The sequence below is a fragment of the Lithobates pipiens genome, unplaced genomic scaffold (genome assembly GCF_037356315.1).
Source record: "Lithobates pipiens isolate NorthernLeopardFrog02 unplaced genomic scaffold, aLitPip1_a1.2 Scaffold_19, whole genome shotgun sequence".
Classification (NCBI taxonomy): Eukaryota; Metazoa; Chordata; class Amphibia; order Anura; family Ranidae; genus Lithobates; species Lithobates pipiens.
Window position 1 is genome coordinate 468,621,593 of NW_027507764.1, and position 23,827 is coordinate 468,645,419.

At 45.4% G+C, this 23,827-nt stretch overlaps 1 protein-coding gene across 2 annotated transcripts in view; it reads right to left on the minus strand.

Annotated features, from left to right (window-relative positions):
- Window positions 1–23,827, minus strand: part of ORC5 (origin recognition complex subunit 5) — a 108,966-nt gene that overhangs the window by 83,137 nt on the left and 2,002 nt on the right. For both annotated transcript variants that reach the window (XM_077492854.1, XM_077492853.1), the window contains exon 2: window positions 11,847–11,975. In XM_077492854.1, coding sequence (XP_077348980.1) covers window positions 11,847–11,957 — 111 coding nt within the window. In that variant the 5' untranslated portion in view covers window positions 11,958–11,975. The remainder of the gene's footprint in view (window positions 1–11,846; window positions 11,976–23,827) is intronic.

Below are 23,827 nucleotides of genomic sequence, written 5' to 3' on the forward strand. Positions count from 1 at the left end.
GCCACTCCCTGGGAAGTAGGACTGGCGGAAAACGCCAAAACACCATTTTGCTTTATGTGCTGTTTTTCTGTTTAAATGTGAGAGTCTGATTTTTATACTTTTTTTAATTAAACTTTACCATTTTGACAAAAATAACTACACTATCAGAGCCTTCCCTCTCTCCATGTTTATTATTTTTTTTAGCTGCACACTCCTGTGGAAACCTTCCTCGTAGCAACAGTACAGTCTACAGTGTATTATATGGCCCCCTTGTGGCCCAGTGTGGAGATCATGGTTTCCTAGTTGGCTGTAGCTGAGGACCGCCTGGTGGCTGGGAATGAGAATGGAGGTGGTCTGCTTTGTTTGATGTGCCTATCTTTCTACACTTGGAGGTGAGAGTTCTGGGAGTCTTCAGCCCCTGGATTTTTTAAGTACTGTTTTTATCTGCGTTTTCCCAATTGGTGCCAGTGAATTAGACGGTGACATCCACCATATGGACTTTTGTATTTTGCCTGCTTTCTATATATTTTAAGTTCTGGGTTTATTTTTATATATTTATTTTTCATTTGCACTTAATATAGGATTTCTGATAGATTTGCGCAGGACCTACTGTTCCCTTTTTAATACAGGAGGACACTACTCTGGGCTTATCTTTATGCATCAGCAAGAGATAGTCTAGTCGCAAGTAGGTGTGAAGGAATAGTCCCGGTCTTGAGGGTGTAACAACCGCCAGGGGACAACCAGATGTAGAGTATGCAGATCCACCTTTAGGCAAGAATAAGGGAGATGGGAGTAGCCACGCAAGACATCTAGAGTTGGAACCATAGCAAAATTAAGGTGCCCCGCAACTCAGGAAGGAGCTTCCGCAAGAATTGCGGATGGTCCACGTTTGGGAAATAGATGTTGACAAAGGTGAACCGCATGTCTAACACCCTTCCCTTCAGAAGAAGGAAGTGGCCCTGGGCATCTGTCTGTTGTGCCTCAAATGTCCATGGGACTGATTTAGCCATCAGGATGCTAACCCCCTTAGATTTGGAGATGGTAGAAATTCTGATATGCCGTCGGGAAGGCCCCATTAGCCAGTCTAGGGATCACCACGGAAATGTGTTTCCTGCAAAAATTTGAGTTTTACATCTGCGCAAATCAGCGAACAGCTGAGAGTGTTTTTCCAGAGTGTTAAGACCACGCACATTGAGGGGGGTGACCTTAAGGGGATCCATATTGCCCTTTGGTCTGCGAGTGAGCACAATAAAGGTGTGGGGGAAAAACCCCAGCCAAGGGATCCCCCTAGGCGAGAGGCAGGGAGTGGAGAGGACAGAGAGACACAGAGAAGACGGCAAGGAAAGGAGGGAATAGAGGGAGGTGGGGGAGGGAATAGTCTGTCTACAATGTAGTTAAGCTGAGGACCCTGGTTAAGCACAAGTAAAGCCTTCACCGGGGTCCACCCTAATTTGGGGTAGTTGGAGCGTTAGAGGCTGCTCAAAGTGAACAGCAATTGGTCAACAGCAAAATCAAAATAGTTGGAGAGGCACGGTATGGAAGCAAAGAGAAACATACAAGCAGTGAGAAAGCCAGCCAAACTAAAAACGTAACAAAGAATTAAGATCCAAAAATAGGAACCAGGTAACATTTGACCAGCATCTGGGACCCTGCTGTGATGGTGCACTGGGGGAGACCTATAGATCGAGAAGGCTCCGAGTGGGCCCAGGTATTTAATAACAGTATGCGCAGTGCTTCTTTACTATACCCACAGAGCACCAGAACAGAGGGTCAAAAAGCATGCATGGATATGTACCACAGACAAGGATACAAACACAGGCCCCCGGAACCCTCCATAGCAGCACCCTGATTAAGGAGACACATCTACTGGACAGGCCCCATCACCCTTTCATCAAATAAAGAGAAATAACCAGGATATGCGGGGGGTTAGAAAATGTGTGGCAAGTTCGGAATGCAGAGTCCCCATCAGGAAATGCCACATGGTACCAGCATGTAAACGGTCAGTTTTGGCCGTGGGGGAGTAGGGGCAGAGGGAGAGGTAATGGGGTATGGAGCCTGTCCGTTGACCCCTGTCATTTGCCCTCGTGTCTCCCCATCAAGAGGACGGTGGGCATGGGAGTGCAACATATATGTCAATACAAAACAATTCTAACTGTGCCCGTAGGTCGAGAGCAGTGGATAAAAGTTACCAGTATCACAGAGAAAACCCCCCTCCCCCATGTTGAAGGGTCCACCTTTGCTATTGTGTAGTTGAACTATGAATGGCTGATGGAGGTACAGATCGGTGCGGGCTAGAGTCAAAGTATGCCTGGGGCAACAGGAACCTAGTGCAGTGGGCCTCACCAGGACAGCTGCTGTAGTGTCATACCAGCTACGGAAGTAAAAGAAATCAAGCCTCTGAGGTAGTTGGATGGGATTTGGAGACCTCGCGACTAGGGCCACGAGAGCGGGGGTCGTCTGATCAATTGCAGTCTGGGCAAAGGTGGGGTGAGCGGGTAATCATACCAGCAGGCTTGTCTAGAAAGCCAAAGAGGTCTGGAAGGTGATCCGGGTGCGCGGAGAGGCCGCAGAAACCCTTGCAAGACCAATGTTATCCTGGAGAGATCAGGGTAGATCTGTATGAGGGCTCCATCAAAGTCAATCGGGCCTTTCGCCCAGGCCAGGCGTAGGATCTCCTCTTTAATGGTGAAAAAGTGTACCCTGCATAGAACATCTCGTGGCTTATCCAGGGTAGCAGGGCCCTGCGAGGATGAGGTAAGCGCCCTGGGGCCAGGTACAAAGGTGGACCCTGTCCAGCTTTAGCTCAGAGGTAGGGGGCTTGCCTAATACCTGGTTTAAAATGGCTACTACTGTGGCACGGAAGTCTGGACCCATTGTGGCCTCATGAATTCCGGAGGCGCAGGCTGTTTCTCCTGCTCCTGTTTTCTCCATTGCCCAGCCACAACTGGACTTCGACAAGATGGTGTCGGAAAGGCCTGGTGCTCTGTCTCCAGGGTAGTGATGCTGGCATCTGTGGTGGTGGTGGAGGATTCTAAAACCACCACCCCTTCCTCCACAGCGTCAACCTGCTAGCGGAGATCATGGAACTCCTGCATGAGGGCATTCACAATTGAGGCTACCATGGCCTGGACGTCCTGCTTGGTGGGCACACTATACTATATCTCCAAGGGGCCCCTCTGTGTGATTGCCTGTCCCCTCTGACCGTTCTGGGTCTGGCTGCATGTCTGATTGCGGGATAGCCTTTGACTGTATAGGGGAGAGCAGCCTATCCTCAAGTGATTGCGAGTCTCCTACTGCTGCAACCCCTGCACCTTTTCTGCTGGTGCCATTTTCGTCATGGCAGCGGGAGAAGAAAGAGCGTGCTGCCGCAGGAAATAAGTGATCTCGGCTCCCCTTTTGTCAGCGGGTGTTTGCGGTCCTCTGGCATGAACGATTGGCCTTTTCACCATCTGTGTCCCATTGAGATTTCCTTTCACTTTCTGTCCCATAGCCAAGCAGGAAGTGATAGGAAATCCCTACAAATTAAGGGAATTCCTTGGGGAACCCCCAGGTCACCAGAACTAGTGTCCCCATTGAAAGATTTCCCCTCTATTACTTTTCTGGGGAAAACCCCAAATTTGTGATTTTTCTTTCTCTTTCAATGATAATGGTAAACGGGACAAATAAAGACAATGAATGTCCTTAATGGGGACACAGACAGCAATAAAAACCGACAGGTGATCTTATTCCTCTCCAACTCTGTCCAAAACTAAAAAAAAGTTTTGCCTTTAGTTATACTTTAAGATAATTTTAAAGGGGAAACACTGCGCTATGATTAAAGCAAACTAAAAATAAAGATCAGCAGCTAACACTCAAACAAAGTTCAGTGGAAATGGAGTGACAAATAGTGTAGTGCTAAATAAGTGAGAAAATGTCGGTAATGAAGCTGACGCTATACAGCACATAAATAAAATGTGCAATTACGTGAAAAAATACAAATATTAATTCGCTCAAAACACAACATAAGTGTAAAAGTGTATCGATACTGGTTGGTTTCAAGAACTAAAATGTGAGCTGGCTTGGCAATGGCCGAGTGAGGACGCGTGCAGTAAGTGCTCCGGTCCTCCGCACCTCACCCAGCTAGCAGACAGCTACTATAGCACTTTTCAAGAGGGATGTGCCCCGCCAAACGACACGGATCCAGACCTCCTACCGGCGGATCCCGCACGAAAGCACCGCAGCGATCTATGCAGCAGTATCTACGGGACTCGCAAGACCAGCAGAGTAAAATGTCCAGTAGTACTGCTGAGTCACCACGTGCGTCCCGCACCGACGAGACACCTCCTCCCGCTGAGCCGGTCTCTCCTACCCTGCCCATAGACGGGGACTCGCATCTGGCATCATTGAACCTCCTGCACCCTGCAATGGCTGTTCCGTCTCACCCACTGTCATCGCCATCGCCCGCTCTGCCTGACGACCTGCGGAGGATCCTACAGGCTTTGCCTACCAGGGCGGACTTTGGGGCTCTCCCCTCCAAAGCAGACATGGAATCCCTCATCTTGCGGGTGGAAGAGGCACATGCACGCGACATGCAGGAGATAAGGGGGGACATCCAGGCTTTGTCTGACAGAGTTGAGTCTGGAGAAGCAGTAATACAATCTCTTACGCAACGGGTGGTAGAGCTGGAGCAGGTACGGTTCGGGCAGCAGGCTGCGACCATAGATCTTCAACTCCATTTGGAAGATTTGGAAGACCACGGCCGCCGTAATAATCTGCGACTGCGGGGGCTGCCAGAGACTTCGGGAGCAGAGGACCTGGCTGGGATGGTGGGGGAGATATTTCATAAGATCCTTGCTATTACCCCTGCCCTGACGGTTGAACTGGATAGAGTTCACCGTACCCGGGGACCCAAATCAACAGACCTAGGAAGACCAAGAGATGTGCTCTGCAGACTCCTTAGGTACTCCCAGAAGGAATTGATCCTTAGAAAGGCATGGGAGCATGGAGAAGTGAGTATCAATGGGGCGATGGTTAAAATACTACCAGACCTCTCCAGAGCTACGTTGCAGAGGAGGGCACTGCTGCGACCTGCGCTGGAAGTGGCGAAAAGACAGGGGTGCACTTATCGCTGGGGTTATCCCCTGGCGGTTACATTTCGGAGAGACAATGGCTCCTTTACTCTTCGCTCCACTGCGGACTTGCCAGCTTTTTTTGCTTTTGTAGGGGCCGATCCGGTACCTGTCCCTGATTGGCTGGAGGCTATCCCACATCAATCATTTCGCTAAAGGCTCCTTCATGCCAAGTCTCGGCTCCTTCACGTTCTCATCTACCCTAGTGCCAAGATTAGAACAAGGCAAGGAGGTGACCGTGGAGACAGTAGGTGGCGGGGTTACGTGAGTTACAACTGCCATCTGTCAGGACTATATTGAATGCTGAGCCGGACTGTTTTGTGTTGAGATATTCCTGATTCCCTGTATCTCTGTATCTCTGTATCTCTGTATCCCTGTATCCATAATCCTATTTCCGTCCCCTCCCCTCCCCGTCTCCTCCCCCCCCCCCCTATGCTATGATGATGTGATCATTTTTGCAGACCTCGTCCTTGCCTGTTAACTGTCTTATATACTTACCAATGGTTCACTTGGTTATATGGGGATCTCTTAAGGTAATAGTAATTTTGGGGAGATGGACTTTATAGGGGGGCTTGATTAGATTGCCCGGTGCTCCCCCCTCTTCATTGATGGGATGCCCCCTAAACTTGGAGGAAAGAAGACTTTGTGGTTTATTAGACTCAGAAGGGGGTTAGACTACTGCTGTATGTGTGAAGAGGGAAGTCCTGGTCATGTTTTCGGCGAGAATGGAGGGGGAAGCTGGGGAGGTGGTCGGTTTTTATTCTGTAAAAAGGAGAAAGGAAGGGGTTGGGGAAATGTCTATTTGTTTCAAAATTTCCTTTGAAGTATGGGAGTATTTTTGGGGTAAGGGGATCACTCTGGTTCTCTTAGCGGCATTTGGCCCAGTGTTTATAAACAATGTTGCAAAGTAATTTGTTGTCTGTCATTGGTAAAGTATCTGTATTAATTTTTAATTTTGGGCTGTATATTTGGGTTATTGTAGCTGTCGACATAAATAATCTATCACTATTAGTCAAAGTCTGGGGAGGGGGGAGGACTGGCTGCCTATTTTTCGGTCACTGGTTTTCCCCAACCCCACATAGGACTGCGCCCGATTACCAGCTCTTTGCTGGTGGGCGTAATAGCACTATTGTGCTGTAAATTTAGTACTGGGCTGTTCTCCCTCTGAGAACCAGCTATGTATCTTTTTTCTTATTTTATAAAATTTTTTATTTTTTTTTTCTTTACTTTTTTGTCCTTTCTTAATCTTTCTATAATTCCCTCCCTATCAAAGTCCCTGATTTGGGACTTTTACCTGGGATCCATGGAGACAGTCAAAATTCTCTCCCTGAATGCGAAGGGTTTAAATGTCCCGGAAAAGAGGCGTATGCTTCTGCAGGATCTACGCGTGAGTGGGAGCCTACCCTTCTTGCGTAGTAATCTGTATCCGACTGTGTATCACTCCACTAATGTGACTTCTAAGTCCAGAGGTGTTTCTATTTTAATTGCTCGACATGTCCCCTGGAAATGTTTAGAAGTAAAAATGGACCAGGAAGGTAGATCCCTGTTTCTTAAGGGCTTAATTGGGGGAGTGGCTGTTACGTTTGCGAACATATATGCACCCAATTCTAGTCAAGACCATTTCATTTCTAAGACGCTGACTACTCTACAGATGTTTGTCTCAGGCCAATTGATAGTAGGAGGAGATTTTAATATACCGTTGATACCTACCCCAAGTGTCAGGCATCGTATTGTACGCTCCATACATAGAGCACAGCTGATTGATGCGTGGAGGTTACTCCACCCGTCAGAGAGAGACTATACATTCTACTCTTCGTCTCATAGACAGTATTCAAGAATTGATTACTTCTTTATTCCTCACGACTACTTGCATGCCCTTAGAGACGCCTCTATTGAACCAATTACGTGGTCAGACCATGCCCCCATTTTAATATCCTATTCCCTAATGGACGGTGGTACTGCTAAGACACGGAGTTGGAAGCTGAATGAAAGTTTGTTGCAGGACAAGGAGGTGCTCCAGGATGTAGTCAGGGAATTAGATCAATATTTTGTTTTTAATGATATCCCTGACAGTAGTCCAGGAATAGTGTGGGAGGCACAGAAGGCGGTTATTCGTGGGGTATTGATCAAGCATGGGGCGCGTATCAAGAAGATACGCATGGCACAGGTGAAAGCTTTACTTAGTGACCTGCACATAGCTGAGGCTAGGCATAAGCACATTCAGACTACAGCAGGCGAAACGGAAATTAGGCTCCTGCGGAATAAAATTACCGACTTAATGCAATCTCAAGCCAAAGCAGCCTTACAAAAATGCCAACGAATTACATACGAGTCTGGCAATAAGTGCGGTAGAATTCTAGCTCAAACGTTAAAAGAACAAGCGCTTGCGAATTACGTGCCCCATATTAGGACCTCCCACGGGAAATAGCGGGGGAATTTAAAGAATTTTATGGGTCTCTATATAATTTACAAACACCTGTGCTTCCTCACACCCATATCGAGGACTATCTGTCTGCCTCCGATATGCCCAAGCTGTCAGGAGGAAAGTAGGGCACTAGATGAACCTGTTACCCAGAAGGAGCTGCAGGCGGCGGTAAGGGGGGCAAAGATAGGGAAGGCCCCGGGACCAGATGGGTTTACGGCCCTATATTATAAAATGTTACTACCGTCATTGGGGAATTTTATGCTTAAATTCCTCAACTCGCTGGGGACAACACAGATATTCCCAAGGGAATCCCTGCTTGCTCATATCACGGTAATCCCCAAGGAGGGAAAAGGACCCTTCACAGTGTAGTAGTTATAGACCAATCTCACTACTTAACACAGACCTTAAGATATTTACGAAATTATTGGCATCCAGAATACAAGGCCTTCTCCCGTCACTGATCCACTTGGACCAGGTGGGCTTTGTGCCCACCAGGGAAGCACGAGAACACGGTCAGGGTGCTTAATCTTTTACATATAGTTAATGACACCAAGACCCCCTGTGTTTTTCTGGGGACGGACGCGGAGAAGGCTTTCGACAGGGTGAATTGGAGATTCATGACGTTTGTTTTGCGTTATGTGGGTTTTGGCGAGAGGCTATTGGATTGGATTGGCTCTATTTACTCTAACCCGATAGATCGGGTTCGGGTTAATGGAGTTCTGTCCGAACCTTTTGAGATACATAATGGCACTCGCCAGGGATGCCCGTTGTCCCCTCTCCTTTTCGCCCTGTCGCTGGAGCCCTTTCTATGTAAGGTGCGAGCCAATTCCAACATTATGGGGATTCCAGTGGGAGATAAACAATACAAAACTGCTGTATATGCAGATGATATGTTATTTTCCCTGACTAATCCAACGATTTCTCTCCCCAATTTGATGCAGGAATTCAGGGAGTATGGTGATATCTCTAATATGAAGATTAATTTCCATAAATCTGAGGCAATGGGCATAGGTCTTCCCCAGGGCCTTATAGCAAGACTCTATCAGGACTTTAATTTCAAATGGACCCTGACGGCCCTGAAATATTTGGGAACGTATATTCCGCCAACTATATCCCAAGTTTATGTTTTAAACTTCCCCCCATTACTGTTGACAATTCGGGCCCTGCTTGCTAAATGGAATAAAGGTCTGCACTCTTGGCTGGGCAGATGCAACATCGTTAAGATGTGCATCCTGCCTAAGTTCCTTTACCTTTTGCAAGCGTTGCCGATCAAGATTCCCTCTCACTACTTTTTACAGACCAGGATGTTAATATCTAATTTTATTTGGGCTCACAAACGACCGAGACTTAACTATCGACAATTGACCCGTCCGAAACAGCAGGGAGGTTTAGCGATACCGGATCTCCGTAGCTACTACCAGGCCATCCATCTGACTAGATTGATTGATTGGAACAGACATTACGATATCAAACTGTGGACCCAGTTGGAACAAGCCCAAATGGGAGTGGCACTGAACAGGGCTCCTTGGTGCCACAGTAGATTACCAAATAGGGTGAAAAACCATCCTCTTATAGGAATAACCTCACGCATCTGTGCGTCTCTCTTTGTGAGTGCTGGGCTGGTTTCGCGGACTTCTCCACTCTGCCCAATTTTAGGGACCCCGGAGTGTTCTCCCGGGGTCATGGAACCAGTGTTCCGTTCCCTTAGGACTTCCGGGATTTACCAGGCGTCCCACTTTCTTAAGGGGGGCAAATGGGTGACTACCACTGACCTAATGGACCCGGAGGGTCTGTATAAACTAGATTTTTGGAAAGCAATCCAATTGAATCATTTTCTGAGGTCCCTGGCTCCCCCTGACAGCTATAATCAAAGTTTGACCTCTTATGAAGCCTATTGCTCGGAGGGAGGGGCCATGCCCCATGCCTTATCAGCCACATATCACATACTGACCGTTGCACCTGACGACAGTGGTCCGAATTGCCTGGGGGCCTGGGAGAGGGATATGCGGTGCAGATTTTCGATACGCCAAAGACAAAATATTTTATATTTTACACACAAATCCTCCATTTGCTCAAGAACACAGGAGACTAACTTTAAAATTGTAACCAGATGGTATAATACCCCGGCGAAGTTACATCGTTTTTTTCCGACATCGTCAGACAGATGTTGGAGATGTCGGAGGGAAGAGGGTACGATCCTCCATGTCTTCTGGTCATGCCCACTTTTGGAGCGGTTCTGGAAGACAGTTGGGGAAACGATCACCAAGTTTACTGACATTCCTGTTCCGGATGGTCCTGCCTTTTATCTCCTTCATGCCACGAATATGTCCCGCAAGAAATATCAGACCTCCGTGGTTCGGCATCTTCTAGATGCCGCCAAAGCGTGTATTCCACTGCGATGGAAGAATACCCATTCACCGACAATTGGTATGTGGCTGAGAAGGGTAGAGGACATTAAGAGAATGGAAGACTTCATTTTGACGTACAGGGGACAGAACGAGCAATTTATTAAGACAAGGTCAAAATGGAATATATTTATATCTTCACGGGAGGGCAGGGCACTTCTGGATGGGGATGCCTCGAATAGTGGAGGACATTCCTTGGGTATGAATCATTGACAGAACGTACAGATCATCACGGAGAATTTGGTGCCCGGTTTTTGCTGTTTGATACAGGGGGGCAGTTCTGCCTCCATGGACCTCATGGACCCTACCCCTTATTCTACCCTTTCCTCCCCCCCCCCCTTTTTATTTTTTATTTTTTTTATTATATATATTTTTTGTCTCACATTCTCTTGTGTCTAATTTTCCAGCTATTTCTTGTTCCCCTTTTAACACTCTCCTTTTTCTTTTGTTTAAGGGTTTGGGCCTGGGGGGTACGTTAGGGTGCCCTCCACGCCCAAAACTTTTTTTCTATATATAGGTTTGAAATCTGGATGGGATTTATGGGGCTGACTAGTGTTTGTGGAATAATTGTGATAAGGGCATTTGGCCTTTACGGTATGGAACTGGAGACCCCAGTACGGGATAGGCTCTTTTCCTGGGAGCTATGGAAGGAGTTGCTTAGATGGGTTTGAGATGTTAGATGTTCCCGTCTCTTTGTTCCGTAGGGCGAAGTACCACAGATGTATGTTGTATGGCTACTTGTTATTATATCGATCTATCTTGTATGCCTATTGGTTCATTGTTTTACTTATATGTTTTGCTCCATATTTTCTTGCCCTTTGAATAAAATATAAATTTGCAAAAAAAAAAAAATGTGAGTCCCAGTGAAATAGTCCACATATGTTGAATGGTAAACAAATTCTGCTGTTAATCTTCCCAACGGGGAAATCAGACAATCCACAGATCAGATGAAACCAGAAATGACGGCTTGTCTGAAGTAACTTCAAAGAATGGTTAAACTCTCTTACCAGAGAGGGTGGACTCATCTGTCATAAGACGGTTGAGTCAACAGCGCTTGAGGTCCAAAAATGGAACCAATGGAGAGTTGATAGTGGTCCAGGCAGATGGCTCAGCTGTCTCCAAATTGGGAAGACTTCCAGTATTAAAGGCTGTGGTGTGCGTCTCTCAGGGCGACAGGATCCAATTGATCGCATTGGGGTGCCAACCCCAAATGTAGAGGATAGTCAGCAAGTAGGGAAAAAAAAAGAAAAAAAGGCTCCAAATGGTGCAGATCAGATAGTAACCATTGGGTTCATTTAAAAAAAAAAGGGTCATAAAAACTATAACAAAATTATGACATGTGATCACAAAAAATATATTTAAAACGTAAAAGTCAATTGGATCCTGTCGCCCTGAGAGACGCATACCACAGCCTTTAATACTGGAAGTCCTCCCAATTTGGAGACAGCTGAGCCATCTGCCTGGACCACTATCAACTCACCATTGGTTCCATTTTTGGACCTCAAGCGCTGTTGACTCAACCGTTGTATGACAGATGAGTCCACCCTCTCTGACAAGAGTGTTTAACCATTCTTTGAAGTTACTTCAGACAAGCCGTCATTTCTGGTTTCATCTGATCTGTGGATTGTCTGATTTCCCCGTTGGGAAGATTAACAGCAATATTTGTACCATTCAACATATGTGGACTATTTCACTGGGACTCACATTTTAGTTATTGATACCTACCAGTATCGATACACTTTTACACTTATGTTGTGTTTTGAGCGAATTAATATTTGTATTTTTTCACGTAATTACACATTTTATTATTTATGTGCGGTATAGCGTCTGCTTCATTACCGACATTTTCTCACTTATTTAGCGCTACACTATTTGTCACTCCATACTTTAAGATAAGTTGAAAAGAAAGCACAGAAACACGACAATCACCTCTCCAAATATCGCCAGCAGCGTTGATAACTGTGGATCCCGGCAGACTATGCGTTTCTCCAGCTCCTTCAGGTTTTTCTCTTGATATGGAAATTGTTCTAATGAGGTCATGGTTCACTTCCACATATTCTGTAAAAGAATACAAAGTTTACATACAAGACAATAAAGGGACCTAGGAAACAATGTTACTGCTGCCAAAATTTACGGTCTTGTAGCCAGAGATGCATTCGGCTCTCTAAAGCCAGATAATTTGACACTCACTAAATAATTTAACCACTTTAGCCCCAGAAGGATTTACCCCCTTCCTGACCAGAGCACTTTTTGCGATTCGGCACGGCGTCACTTTAAGACCCCTTTCACACCACACCGCCCATTGCGTCGGTGGTAATACGCCGCTATTTTTAGTGGCGTTTTACCGCCGGATTTGCAGCAGATTTCGGCCGCTAGTGGGGCGCTTTAACCCACGCTAGCGGCCGCGAAAGGGTTAAAACCGCCGGGAATATGACGCAATAGCGGCGTTTTGCCTGCGGTATTACAGCGCTGCCGCATTGATTTCAATGGGGAGCAGCGGTGGAGGAGCGGTAAGCACACCGCTCCTTCACCACTCCAAAGAAGCTGCTGGCAGGAATTTTTTCTGACATCCTGCCAGCGCACCGCTGTAGTGTGAAAGCCATCGGGGCTTTCACACTACACATAAAGGTGCAGCTTCTTTAAGGCGGATTGCAGGCGCTATTACTAACACTATAGCGCCTGCAAAACGCCCTGGTGTGAAAGGGGTGTAACTGACAATTGTGCGGTCGTGCGATGTGGCTCCCAAACAAAATCGGTGTTCTTTTATTCCCCACAAATAGAGCGTTCTTTTGGTGGTATTTGATTAGCCCTTCGGTTTAAATTTTTTGCTCTATAAACAAAAAAATACGCATTATTTTTTATTATAATAAATATCCCCCAAAAATATATAAAAAAACATTTGTTCCTCAGTTTAGGCCGATACCTATTCTTCTACATATTTTTGGTAAAAAAAAAAAAAAGAAAAAAGTCGCAATAAGCGTCTGATTGGTTTGTGCAAAAGTTATAGCGTCTACAAAATAGGGGATAGTTTATGGCATTTTTATTAATTTTTTTTACTAGTAATGGCGGCGATCAGCAATTTTTATCGCGACTGCGACACTATGGCGGACAAATCGGACAATTACCGTATATACTCGAGTATAGGCCGACCCGAGTATAAGCCGAGGCCCCCAATTTACCCCCAAAAAACTGGGAAACCTATTGACTCGTGTATAAGCCGAGGGTGAGATATGCCTGTCCATCCCTGTGTGTGTCCGTCCATCCCTGTGTGTCCGTCCATCCCTGTGTGTCCGTCCATCCCTGTGTGTGTGTCCATCCATCCATCCCTGTGTGTGTGTGTGTGCGTCCATCCATCCATCCATCCCTGTGTGTGTGTGTGTGTGTGTGTGTGTGTCCATCCATCCATCCCTGTGTGTGTGTGTGTCCATCCATCCATCCCTGTGTGTGTGTGTGTGTGTGTGTGTGTGTGTGTGTGTGTGTGTGTGTGTGTGTGTGTGTGTGTGTGTGTGTGTGTGTGTGTGTGTGTGTGTGTGTGTGTGTGTGTGCAGCCTTGTGTGTCCAGCCTACCTGTGTCCCAAGCCTCCGTCCGGTCCCGTCCCGAGCCTCCGTGTCGTCCCGAGCCTCCGTGTCGTCCCGTCCCGAGCCTCCGTGTCGTCCCATGCCAGGATCGCCGCTCTTCGTCGGCGCCCTGGCGGCCATTCCCCTGTTCAAAAGCCGCGCCTCCCGCCTCCGCCTGTGATAGGCGGAACACTCAATTTCCCAGCAGTCTGTGTTCCGCCTATCACAGACATCGTCTCATCCTCGTCCGTAGTACGAGGATGAGCCGATGTCCGTGATAGGCGGAACACTGACTGCTGGGAAATTGAGTGTTCCGCCTATCACAGGCGGAGGCGGAGCCGGAGGCGCGGCTTTTGAAAGGTAGAATGGCCGCTGTCTGTCTGCTCGACACGCTGTTCGGGCAGTCAGACAGCGGTGACTCGAGTATAAGCCGAGGGGGGCACTTTCAGCCTCAAAAAAGAGGCTGAAAATCTCGGCTTATACTCGAGTATATACGGTATGACACATTTTGAGGACCATTGGCATTAATACAGTGATCAATGCTTTAAAATTGCATTGATTACTGTAAAAATGTCACTGGTAGTGAAGGGGTTAACCACTAGGGGGCGGGGAGAGGTTAAGTGTGCCCTAGGGGAGTGATTCTAAATGACTGGGGGGTGGGCTTGTGTGACGTGGACACTGATCGCTGCTCCTGATCAAAGGGAGCAGACGATTTATTGTCCTGTCACTAGGCAGAACTGGGAGATGCTGATGTAATCATCTCCCCGTTCTTGAGCCTTGTGGAGTGTTAAAAGCCTGGGTGGAGTAAACAGCCTGGGTGCAGAAAGATGGCCGCTGCTTCGGAGCCGTGGCCTTTCCTAAGGCTGAGACCGTGGAGCACTCCGCGGAATGCGGCATGTGCCGATCCGAGCGGGGTGACCCGTTTGGATCGCGGATCGGTAACGATCCGTTGCACCCCTAGGGACAGTGGCACGGAGGGTGAGAAGAGAGGGGGACGGCGGCATGGAGGAGAGCGGGAGATAATGAGAGATACTGACGCATCAACGCTAGAGGTCGACCGATATATCGGCCGATATTTGGCGTTTTTTCATTAATCGGCATCGGCCGATTGTGCTGTTAAAAAAAGCAGATAATATATTCAGCGGGACTTGCAAATGACTTCAGTAATAGAAGTCAGTGCAAGTTACCTGGAGACTTGAGTGAAGCACTTGTCTCCTCTCTGGGCAGTCTGCCAAGAAAAGATCAAAAAGATACAATGTTTACACTTGATGAATGAACTCAACTCAGTGTGTAGAGTTCTCAGTTTAACCATTTAAAGACTAAATCTTTTTTGACACTTGATGCTTACAAATAAAAATCCTGTATTTTCTGCTAGAAATTCACTTAGAACCCCCAAAACTTATATATATTTTTTTAGCAGAGATCCTAGGGAATAAAATAGCGGTTGTTGCAATATTTTATGTCACACGGTATTTGCGCAGCGGTCTTTCAAACCCAATTTTTTTTGCAAAAATACACAGATTTTAAAATAATAATATTAATATATATATATATATATATATATATATATATATATATATATATATATATAATTTTTATATTTCATTATAAATTATACATACAAGTGAAATGTTTGGATGTTTGTTTAATAAATGTAAGAAATTTTCTGTATCACTTAAGGCAGCTTTCACACTGGAGCGAGCAGGCATTGACGGTAAAACGCTGCCAGTTTTAGCTGCGCTTTACCGTCATTTTAGCGGGGCACTTATAATCCCATTGCAGGTGCTTTGGCAGCAGTGCCCATTCATTTCAATGGGCAGGAGCGGTGGAGGAGCGGTATACACCACTCGAAAGATGCTGCTTGCAGGATTTTTTTTTTTTTTTTTTTTAACGTCCTGCCAGCGCATCTCCTCAGTGTGAAAGCACTCGGGGCTTTCACACAGACTGCAGGGGAGCCGTTTTGCAGGCACTTTACAGGCGCTATTTTAAAGCACCTGAAAAACACCCCAGCGGGAAAGGTGTCTAACTGTTAGATTTTATGAGATGAAGGGGAAAAAAAAAAAAAAAATTGGCCTAACATATCGGCCCAAAAAAAAAAGAAATCGGCATCATATATCGGCCGTGGCGATTTCAAAATATCGGTATCGGCCAGAGAAAAACCCATATCGGTCGACCTCTAATCGACGCCCTGCACCCACGTCAACGTATTTTTGTAGTCAACGTAATCGATTACGTCGACTCATTGTGGCAGCTCTACAACCCACCTGACACTCTGGATTCACATCATTGCAACACCTTTAATGCTGGCCATACACTATACGAAAAATCGTCCAAACCAATTTTCTAAAAACGGACATGCAGCCGTGAGAGCAAACGACAGTGCCATCATGTAATGACCGATAAATCGTTCAGTGGACATAAATTAATCAATTTTTTTCAGTTTTTTATTTTATTTTAATTTTTTTTACATATGGCTAGTGCAAACAGTTCAGACGGGAAATCTTTTAAATTTATCATTCATTCGCAGAAAATTTCCAAACTTGTCCTTCGTTTTTTCGGCTCAAAAACATTCCAGCGATTATCGATTTTGTGCCCATTAACTGGCTGAAAAATGGATGAACTGTCTAAATGACCGCATTTCGGTCGATTTTTCATATAGTGTATGGCCAGCATAAGTAATGAGACAACACTCAATGGGTTTATATTCTATTAACATTTACTGGATTAGTTTAGCTAAGATATTGTTGTAAAAGAGGTACTGGCTCAACTGAGCTTTGAATAAAAGCATAAACTCAGTAGAAGGATTCCACAAGAAATGCCAGTTAAGACAGTTGGCAAAACACAGAATAATATGCATGTATGTATTTATGCATACATACATACATACATATATATATATATATATATATATATATATATATATATATATATATATATACACACACACACACATACATACACACAATGGAGTAACACTTGAGCATGACCTGAAAGGGATAAGTAAACGTTAGGCATCAATTCTGACAATACTTCTAAAAGAGAAATCCAGGCCGGCCTGTTTAATCTTTGTTTCTAATGAGAGATGAAGCTAAATATGGATGGTATGACAGACTGTCCCCATTGCAGATCTGATGGTCTTTACCAGCAGTCGGAGCTCATTAACAACTTACAGATCGCACTTTGAAGTGGAATACCATTGTTGTTGCCATAACCCCCGGTATCCACTTCTTCCACAGGCAGTCCAATTTCAGATAAAAGTGGTCTCAGCGTCAGATTCGGCGCGAGATCACTTTTATCAGTGGTGGGAGAGGGGCCCCCCGCCACGCTCCAGTGCCCTCTGCAGCTGACCAGAGCTGCCAGCGGAGGCGATCGCGTCCTCGCCCCTGCTTGACATGGAGCTGAGTGAGGGGAAGATGGCCCTCACTCAGCTCCGTACAATTGCCAAAACATCACTTCCACCCATAGCTCTTAAAGGGACATTTTTTTATTCTTTTTTCAAACACTTTTTTTTATTGCACTTTAGTGTAAATATGAGATCTGAGGTCTTTTTGACCCCCAGATCTCATATTAAGAAGGTCTTGTCATGCATTTTTTTCTATTACAAGGGATGTTTACAAAAAATAGATATAAAAGTGACAATTATTTATTTTCTTTAAAAAAAAAAAAAAAAAAAAAAAAGAACAGTGTAAAAAGAAAAAAGAAAAAAAAAAAAAAAAAATTTAAATGCTCCCCGTCCCACAGAGCTCGCATGCAGAAGTGATTGTGAGCAGCAACGGCATATGAAAACAGTGTTCAAACTAGAGGTGGACCGATATGGGTTTTTCTCTGGCCGATACCGATATATAGAAATCATGGCGGCCGATGGGCAATATATGATGCAGATTTTTTTTGGGCTGATACGTTAGGCTGATTTTTTTTTAATTTATTTTTTATCCCCCTTCATCTCATAAAACCTAACAGACATCTTTCCCAATGGGGCATTTTTTTAGGCACTTTTGGGCTAAAAATAGCGCCTGTAAAGTGCCTGCAAAACGGCTGCCCTGCAGTCTGTGTGAAAGACAGAGTGCTTTCACACTGAGGCGATGCGCTGGCAGGATGTTAAAAAAAAAAAAAAAGCCCTGCAAGCAGCACGTTTGGAGTGGTGTATACCGCTCCTCCACCACTCCTGCCCATTGATATTAATGGGCACCACTGCCGAAGCGCATGCAATGCGATTTGGCAGCGGTGCTTCACGGGCGCATTTAACCTCTTCTTCGGCCGCTAGCTGGGTTATATGCGCGCCACTAGCAGCCGAATAGCACCGCTAAAATGATGGTAAAGCACTGCTAAAACTAGCAGCATTTTACCATCAACGCCTGCCCGCTCCAGTGTGAAAGCAGCCTATAAAATAAAAACAGGTAGTCAAAACTTTTGGACGAAAAAAAAAATGGGCTAACTTTACCGTTTTCGTTTTTTTTTTTTTAAATCAATTAGTGTATTTTTTTCCCCCAAAAAAAATGCATTTGAAAGACCTCTGCGCAAATGCCGTGTGACATAAAATGTTGCAACAACCGCTATTTTATTCCCTAGGATCTCTGCTCAAAATATATATATCATTTTTGGGGGGTCTAAGTGATTTTCTGGCAGAAAATACAGGACTTTTACTTGTAAGCAACAAGTGTCAGAAAAGATTTAGTCTTTAAATGGTTAAACTGAGAACTCTACACACAGAGTTGAGTTCATTCATTCAAGTGTAAACATTGCATCTTTTTGCTCTTTTCTTGGCAGACTGCCCAGAGAGGAGAAAAGTCATGAAGACTCAGGCAACTTACACTGACTTCTATTACAGAAGTCATTTCCAAGTGTCGCACTGTTCTAAATCGGCCTTTTTATAAGCTCAATCGGCCGATGCCGATTAATTAAAAAATGGCTAATATCGGCCGATATATCGGTCGACCTCTAGTTCAAACCACACGTGTGGAATCACTGCGATCGTTAGAGCGAGAGCAATAATTCTAGCCATAGATCTCTTCTGTGACATGTTGGGTATCAATATATTCTATTACTTGAGGAAACATCATCTTTCACAATATAAAAAAAAAAATTGGCTAACTTTACTGTTGTCTTATTTTTTTAATAGTGTTTTTTTTTCCAAACAAAAAAAGAGAATTTTTTATCCAAACACAAAAAAAGGGAATAAAAAAAAAAAAAAAAGTGCAAATACGGTGCGACAGTATTGCAACAACCGCCATTTTATTCTCTAGGGTGTTAGAAAAAATACATAATGTTTGGGGATTCAAAGTAATTTCTTTTTTTTTTTGCTAGAAAAAGCATTTTAACTTGTAAACAACAAGTTTGAAAAAAATAGGCCCGGTCTTAAAGTGGTTAACTAATAAGGTGTAGTAACAGAGTGGTAGTATATCTTGTGATGACTGTGGCTACAACGCCCATGTACAATATTCAGATAGAGGTGCAGTGAAACGTTCCCAAAATAGATGAGCAAAGGTGGGCAATTGCCCTTTCATCAATGACCAGGCCAATTCAGTGCCTTCCAGATAGCGATTCCTGGATAGATGTCGTGGCTGCGGACCCACTTGTGATGATCACCCGATATGAAGCCTGTAGCGTGGCTAGCTGCACTGTTGAGTTGATGCTGTTCACATGTTCGGCGAACCGTATGCAGCGCTGTACCCCCGTCTTGATCAGGCAGGAATTCTGGATTAGGAAGAGATTGTGGGGCGGGTCTCTGGTCTTTTTTATACCTCTTCCCAGCAATTTCCGTGATGGTAGCAAAGATCCCTGGGATATGTGGTCCGGGTGTATAGTCATGCAGCCATCTGAAAGAACCACAAATCCCACAATCCCTTTGGTTGGGCTCACAAATATGATGGGAATTTACTAACGCTGGGCACTAGGGAGATAAATGATACACAGATAGGGATATGGAATAACTGTTCATTGCAATTGTGATCCACATTGCTACACATGTTTAAGCTGGCCAACTACGTCAAAGTAATCCCTCTTTAGCCAGTCCTACTCTGCTTTGCCACTCCTTTAGCACCTGGTAGTTTATATGCATGTACAAGCTATTGGGGTCTGAGCACAGGTATATCTTGTTTTCACTGTATTGCTGGTCAGTGGCCAGACGCAAACCATGTAGCTGTCCCCCATTTTGTGTCTGTGTGCCCCAGGTTGGCAGTGTGTCCAATGTAGCATTTGCAGTGGAAAAGCAGATTAGGACTGGCTAAAAAAAAGGGATCATTTTGCAGCAGTTGGCCAGCTTAAACATGTATTGCAATATATGTGTACTAAATATCCCTTTTTTTTTTTTTTTTTTTTTTGTATTGCAGTTTGCTTAAAAGGGCATAGCAGTGTGCAGAGGGGCGCATCCTGTATTTTAAGTGTCTGTGTAAGTTGTCTTTTAATACCTTGTTTAGACAGGCAGTTACACACAACAGCTCACTGGTAGTTCATTGACAGCTGCAAACCTACATCTATCTTGAAAGGATGTTGGTACTTGTAGTTTTCTCATTCAGAGAAGTTTGGGGAGAAGATCCCCAGCTCGCTGTCACTAGAGGCGGTGGGTCAGGGAGCAGCTGCAAGAGCGGGCGCATGTTACATGTTCAACCCTCAAACTATAGTAACATGTTCCCAAAAGGTAAACTTATCCTTTAACATTGAAGAACCCTTTAAAAGGAGTTGTAAACCCTCAGCGTTTTTCATCTTAATGCATTCTATGCATTAAGGTGAAAAACCTTCTTTACTGCAGCAGCACCCCAAAGGCCCCCCTTATACTTACCTGAGCCCTGCAATTTCCACATCGGGAACGAGCACACCAGCTCCATCCAGTCTCAGGATTGATAGCAGCGCAGGCATTGGCTCCCACTGCTGTCAATCAAATCCAATGACATGGGCCCCGGAGCCGAGTCCTGCTGTCTGTGTTAACAGATGAAGCAGCAGGACACGGGAGCTTGCCTGCTCGGGTGTCCATGGGAGAGCGATTCTCTGACGGGACACTCGAGAAGAGGAGTAGCCAGGAGTGGCGCGGAGGGACCCCAGAAGAGGAGGATCGGTACCACTCTGCATAACCAACTGCACAGCAGAGGTAAGTATGACATTTCATAATTTTATTTTAAAACAAAAAACCTGGACCTTTACAACCACTTTAAATAGGTTTTAGGTTTCATAGAATGTTCCATAACCTGAATCAATAGATCGCACACGAGACATTAGTGTCAACAGTAAGTTGTGTTTATAGGAATGAAGAAAGAAGCCTTAACTATTTCGTTTAACCACTAGGCGGGAGGCCGCCCCTGGACGTCGTCCTGTTTACTTCCGCAATGCGTGCTCGGGAAGTTCTGTGCTGGCCGTGTCCCCTGGACACAGCCAGTCCCAGATCGCTGTAAATGGCCAATCCCAGTGGCCGTTTACAGCGCGATCAGCGTGCCCAATGAGAGATGATCTCATATGTAAACATATGAGATCATCTCTCATCGCCGGCTCTCCCTCCTCACACAGACAGCGTGTGAGGAGGGAGAGATTAGCGGCTGCAAGTAATCTGACCCGAGTGTGCCACCTGTCCCCAGTGTGCCACCTGTCAGTGCCATCTGTCCCCAGTGTGCCACCTGTCAGTGCCATCTGTCCCCAGTGTGCCACCTGTCAGTGCCATCTGTCCCCAGATCCATTTGCCCCAGTGCCACCTGTCAGTGCCATTTGCCCCAATGCCACCTGTCAGTGCCATTTGCCCCAATGCCATCTGTCCCCAGTGCCACGTATAAGTGCCACATGTCATCAGTGCCACATGGTGCCATATCACTGCCACATATTAGTGCAATCTGTCATCAGTGCCACCTGTCAGTGTCACGTGCCATCTGTTATCAGTATCACGTGCCATCTGTTATCAGTATCACGTGCCATCAATGCCACGTATCTAGGGCTACAACTAACTATTATTTTCATCGATTAGTTGGCCGATTATTGTTTTGGTTAATAACCTGAAAAAAAAAAAATGGTAATTTTGCTGCGATTTGTATTTTTACATTTTTTTTTTTCATTTTTTTTGGCTAATTTGTTGTTGGGCAGATTAAAAAAAAAACACAAATTGCAGCAAAAACACATTACATGCTTTTCTGCAGCTTCTCCATTAAAGTATATTGAACCAAAAATCCAAAATAGCACAGTTTTGTGTTAAAAAAAAAAGTCCTTGTCTTTTCCAAATACGCAGCAGCTAAAAAAAATCATGGATGTGGACGTGTCCCATAGGAAACCATGTATATGAACTGTAGTGCGTTTCTGCAAAAAACACAGAGGTGTGACCCAGGCCTGAGATGTTTAGTAACATAATGGGGTTAAAAAAACTAAAATTAGTACAAAAATAACAAATAATCGCTACTGTAAGGGGTTCATTCTTTAATATGGGACAGTGAAAGTAATATTTACAGTAGCGATTTGCTCTTTTTGTACTATAAAGGGTTAATTTTAGTTTTTTTTTAACCCAATTATGTTAGTGGCCGATTAATCGATTATTATTTTCATAATCGATTCATTTAATAATCGATTAATTGTTTTCGGCCCTACACGTATCAGTGCCATATGTCATCAGTGTCACGTGTCATCAATGCCACGTATCAATGCCATCTGTCATCAGTGTAACGTGTCAGTGCCACGTATTAGTGCCATCTGTCATCAGTGCCACATCAGTGTCACTGTCCTGGTGCTCCAGGGCCTTCAAAAGTGTAATAGGTAGTCAACAAGTTAGATGTAATTTATGCTACTAGAACACGTGATGGCTCTCCCTGCATGTTGAGCCTCTCTAAGTGGCCAGGCTGTGGAAAAGTCCCACACATGTGGTATCATAATACTCAGGAGGAGTAGCAGAATTTATTTTGGGGCATCATCTGCGGTATACACGCCATGTGAGAGAAATAACCTATTATAATGACAATTTTGTGAAAAATAAAAAATAAAATCTTAATTTTGCAAAGAATTGTGGAAAAAAAAAAAATGACAACACCAAAAAGCTCACCATGCCTCTTACTAAATACCTTGGAATGTCTACTCTTCAAAAAAGGGGTCATTTGGGGGGGATTTGGCTTGTTAGGGTCGCAAGAAATGAGATAGGCCGCCAGTACATCAGATGTGATCAATTTGCTTGTAGACTCTCTAACTTTCACACAGACCAAATAATATCCACTAATTTGGGTTATTTTTACCAAAGATATGTAGTAGTATAAATTGTGGCCAAAATACATGAAAAAAATAAACTTTGCAAAATTGTATCACAGAAACAAAGAAAATTTTGTTTTTTTTCAAAAATTTCATTTTTTTTTCATTTATAGCGCAAAAAATAAAAACCCCAGAGGCGATCAAATACCACCAGAAGAAAGCTCTATTTGTGGGGAAAAAAAGGACAAAAAATTCATTTGGGTGCAGTGTTACATGACTGAGTAATTGTCAAAGTGTGAGAGCACTGGAAGCTGAAAATTGGTCTGGTCACGAGGGGTGTTTAAGTCCCCAGTTGTCAAGTGGTTAACACCCAGGGTTATTCCAACAATAACATTTCAATAAAAAAATAAAAATAAATCAATAACCAAATATTCAGGCCAAATATCGGGCCTCATTCACATAGGAGTACCTATCTATACACCTGTGCAAAGGGCTGTCTTAGCCTACATGAAATGAACAGGTGATCCATGCATCTGCGTGCAGGCACGCGGTCTGCGTTGAGGGGCATGAACCTACGCGACTCTTATATTGGGTCCAGTGGCTGTGTCCATGCTGCCTTGCATCCCAAGAGACATACATGGGACTTCCTGCATGTGGATGCATGGAACATCTGTGCATTATGTGGGCAAAGACTGAACTTCATATGGGTAGGTACATCTGTGTGAATGAGGTCTCACCATTGGTGATCAATAGAAAAGTTCCCCCCCAACATGGTCAGGGCTCCGCCGACTAGGGGCGCCCCCCGAGCTGGGTGCTCCGCCGACAAGGGGCGCCCTCCCCCCCCCGAGCTGGGTGCTCCGCCGACAAGGGGCGCCCTCCCCGAGCTGGGTGCTCCGCCGACAAGGCCCCCCCCCCCCCGAGCTGGGTGCTCCGCCGACAAGGCCCCCCCCCCCGAGCTGGGTGCTCCGCCGACAAGGCCCCCCCCCCCCCGAGCTGGGTGCTCCGCCGACAAGGCCCCCCCCCCCCCCCGAGCTGGGTGCTCCGCCGACAAGGCCCCCCCCCCCCCCGAGCTGGGTGCTCCGCCGACAAGGCCCCCCCGAGCTGGGTGCTCCGCCGACAAGGCCCCCCCCCCCCCGAGCTGGGTGCTCCGCCGACAAGGCCCCCCCCCCCCCCGAGCTGGGTGCTCCGCCGACAAGGCCCCCCCCCCC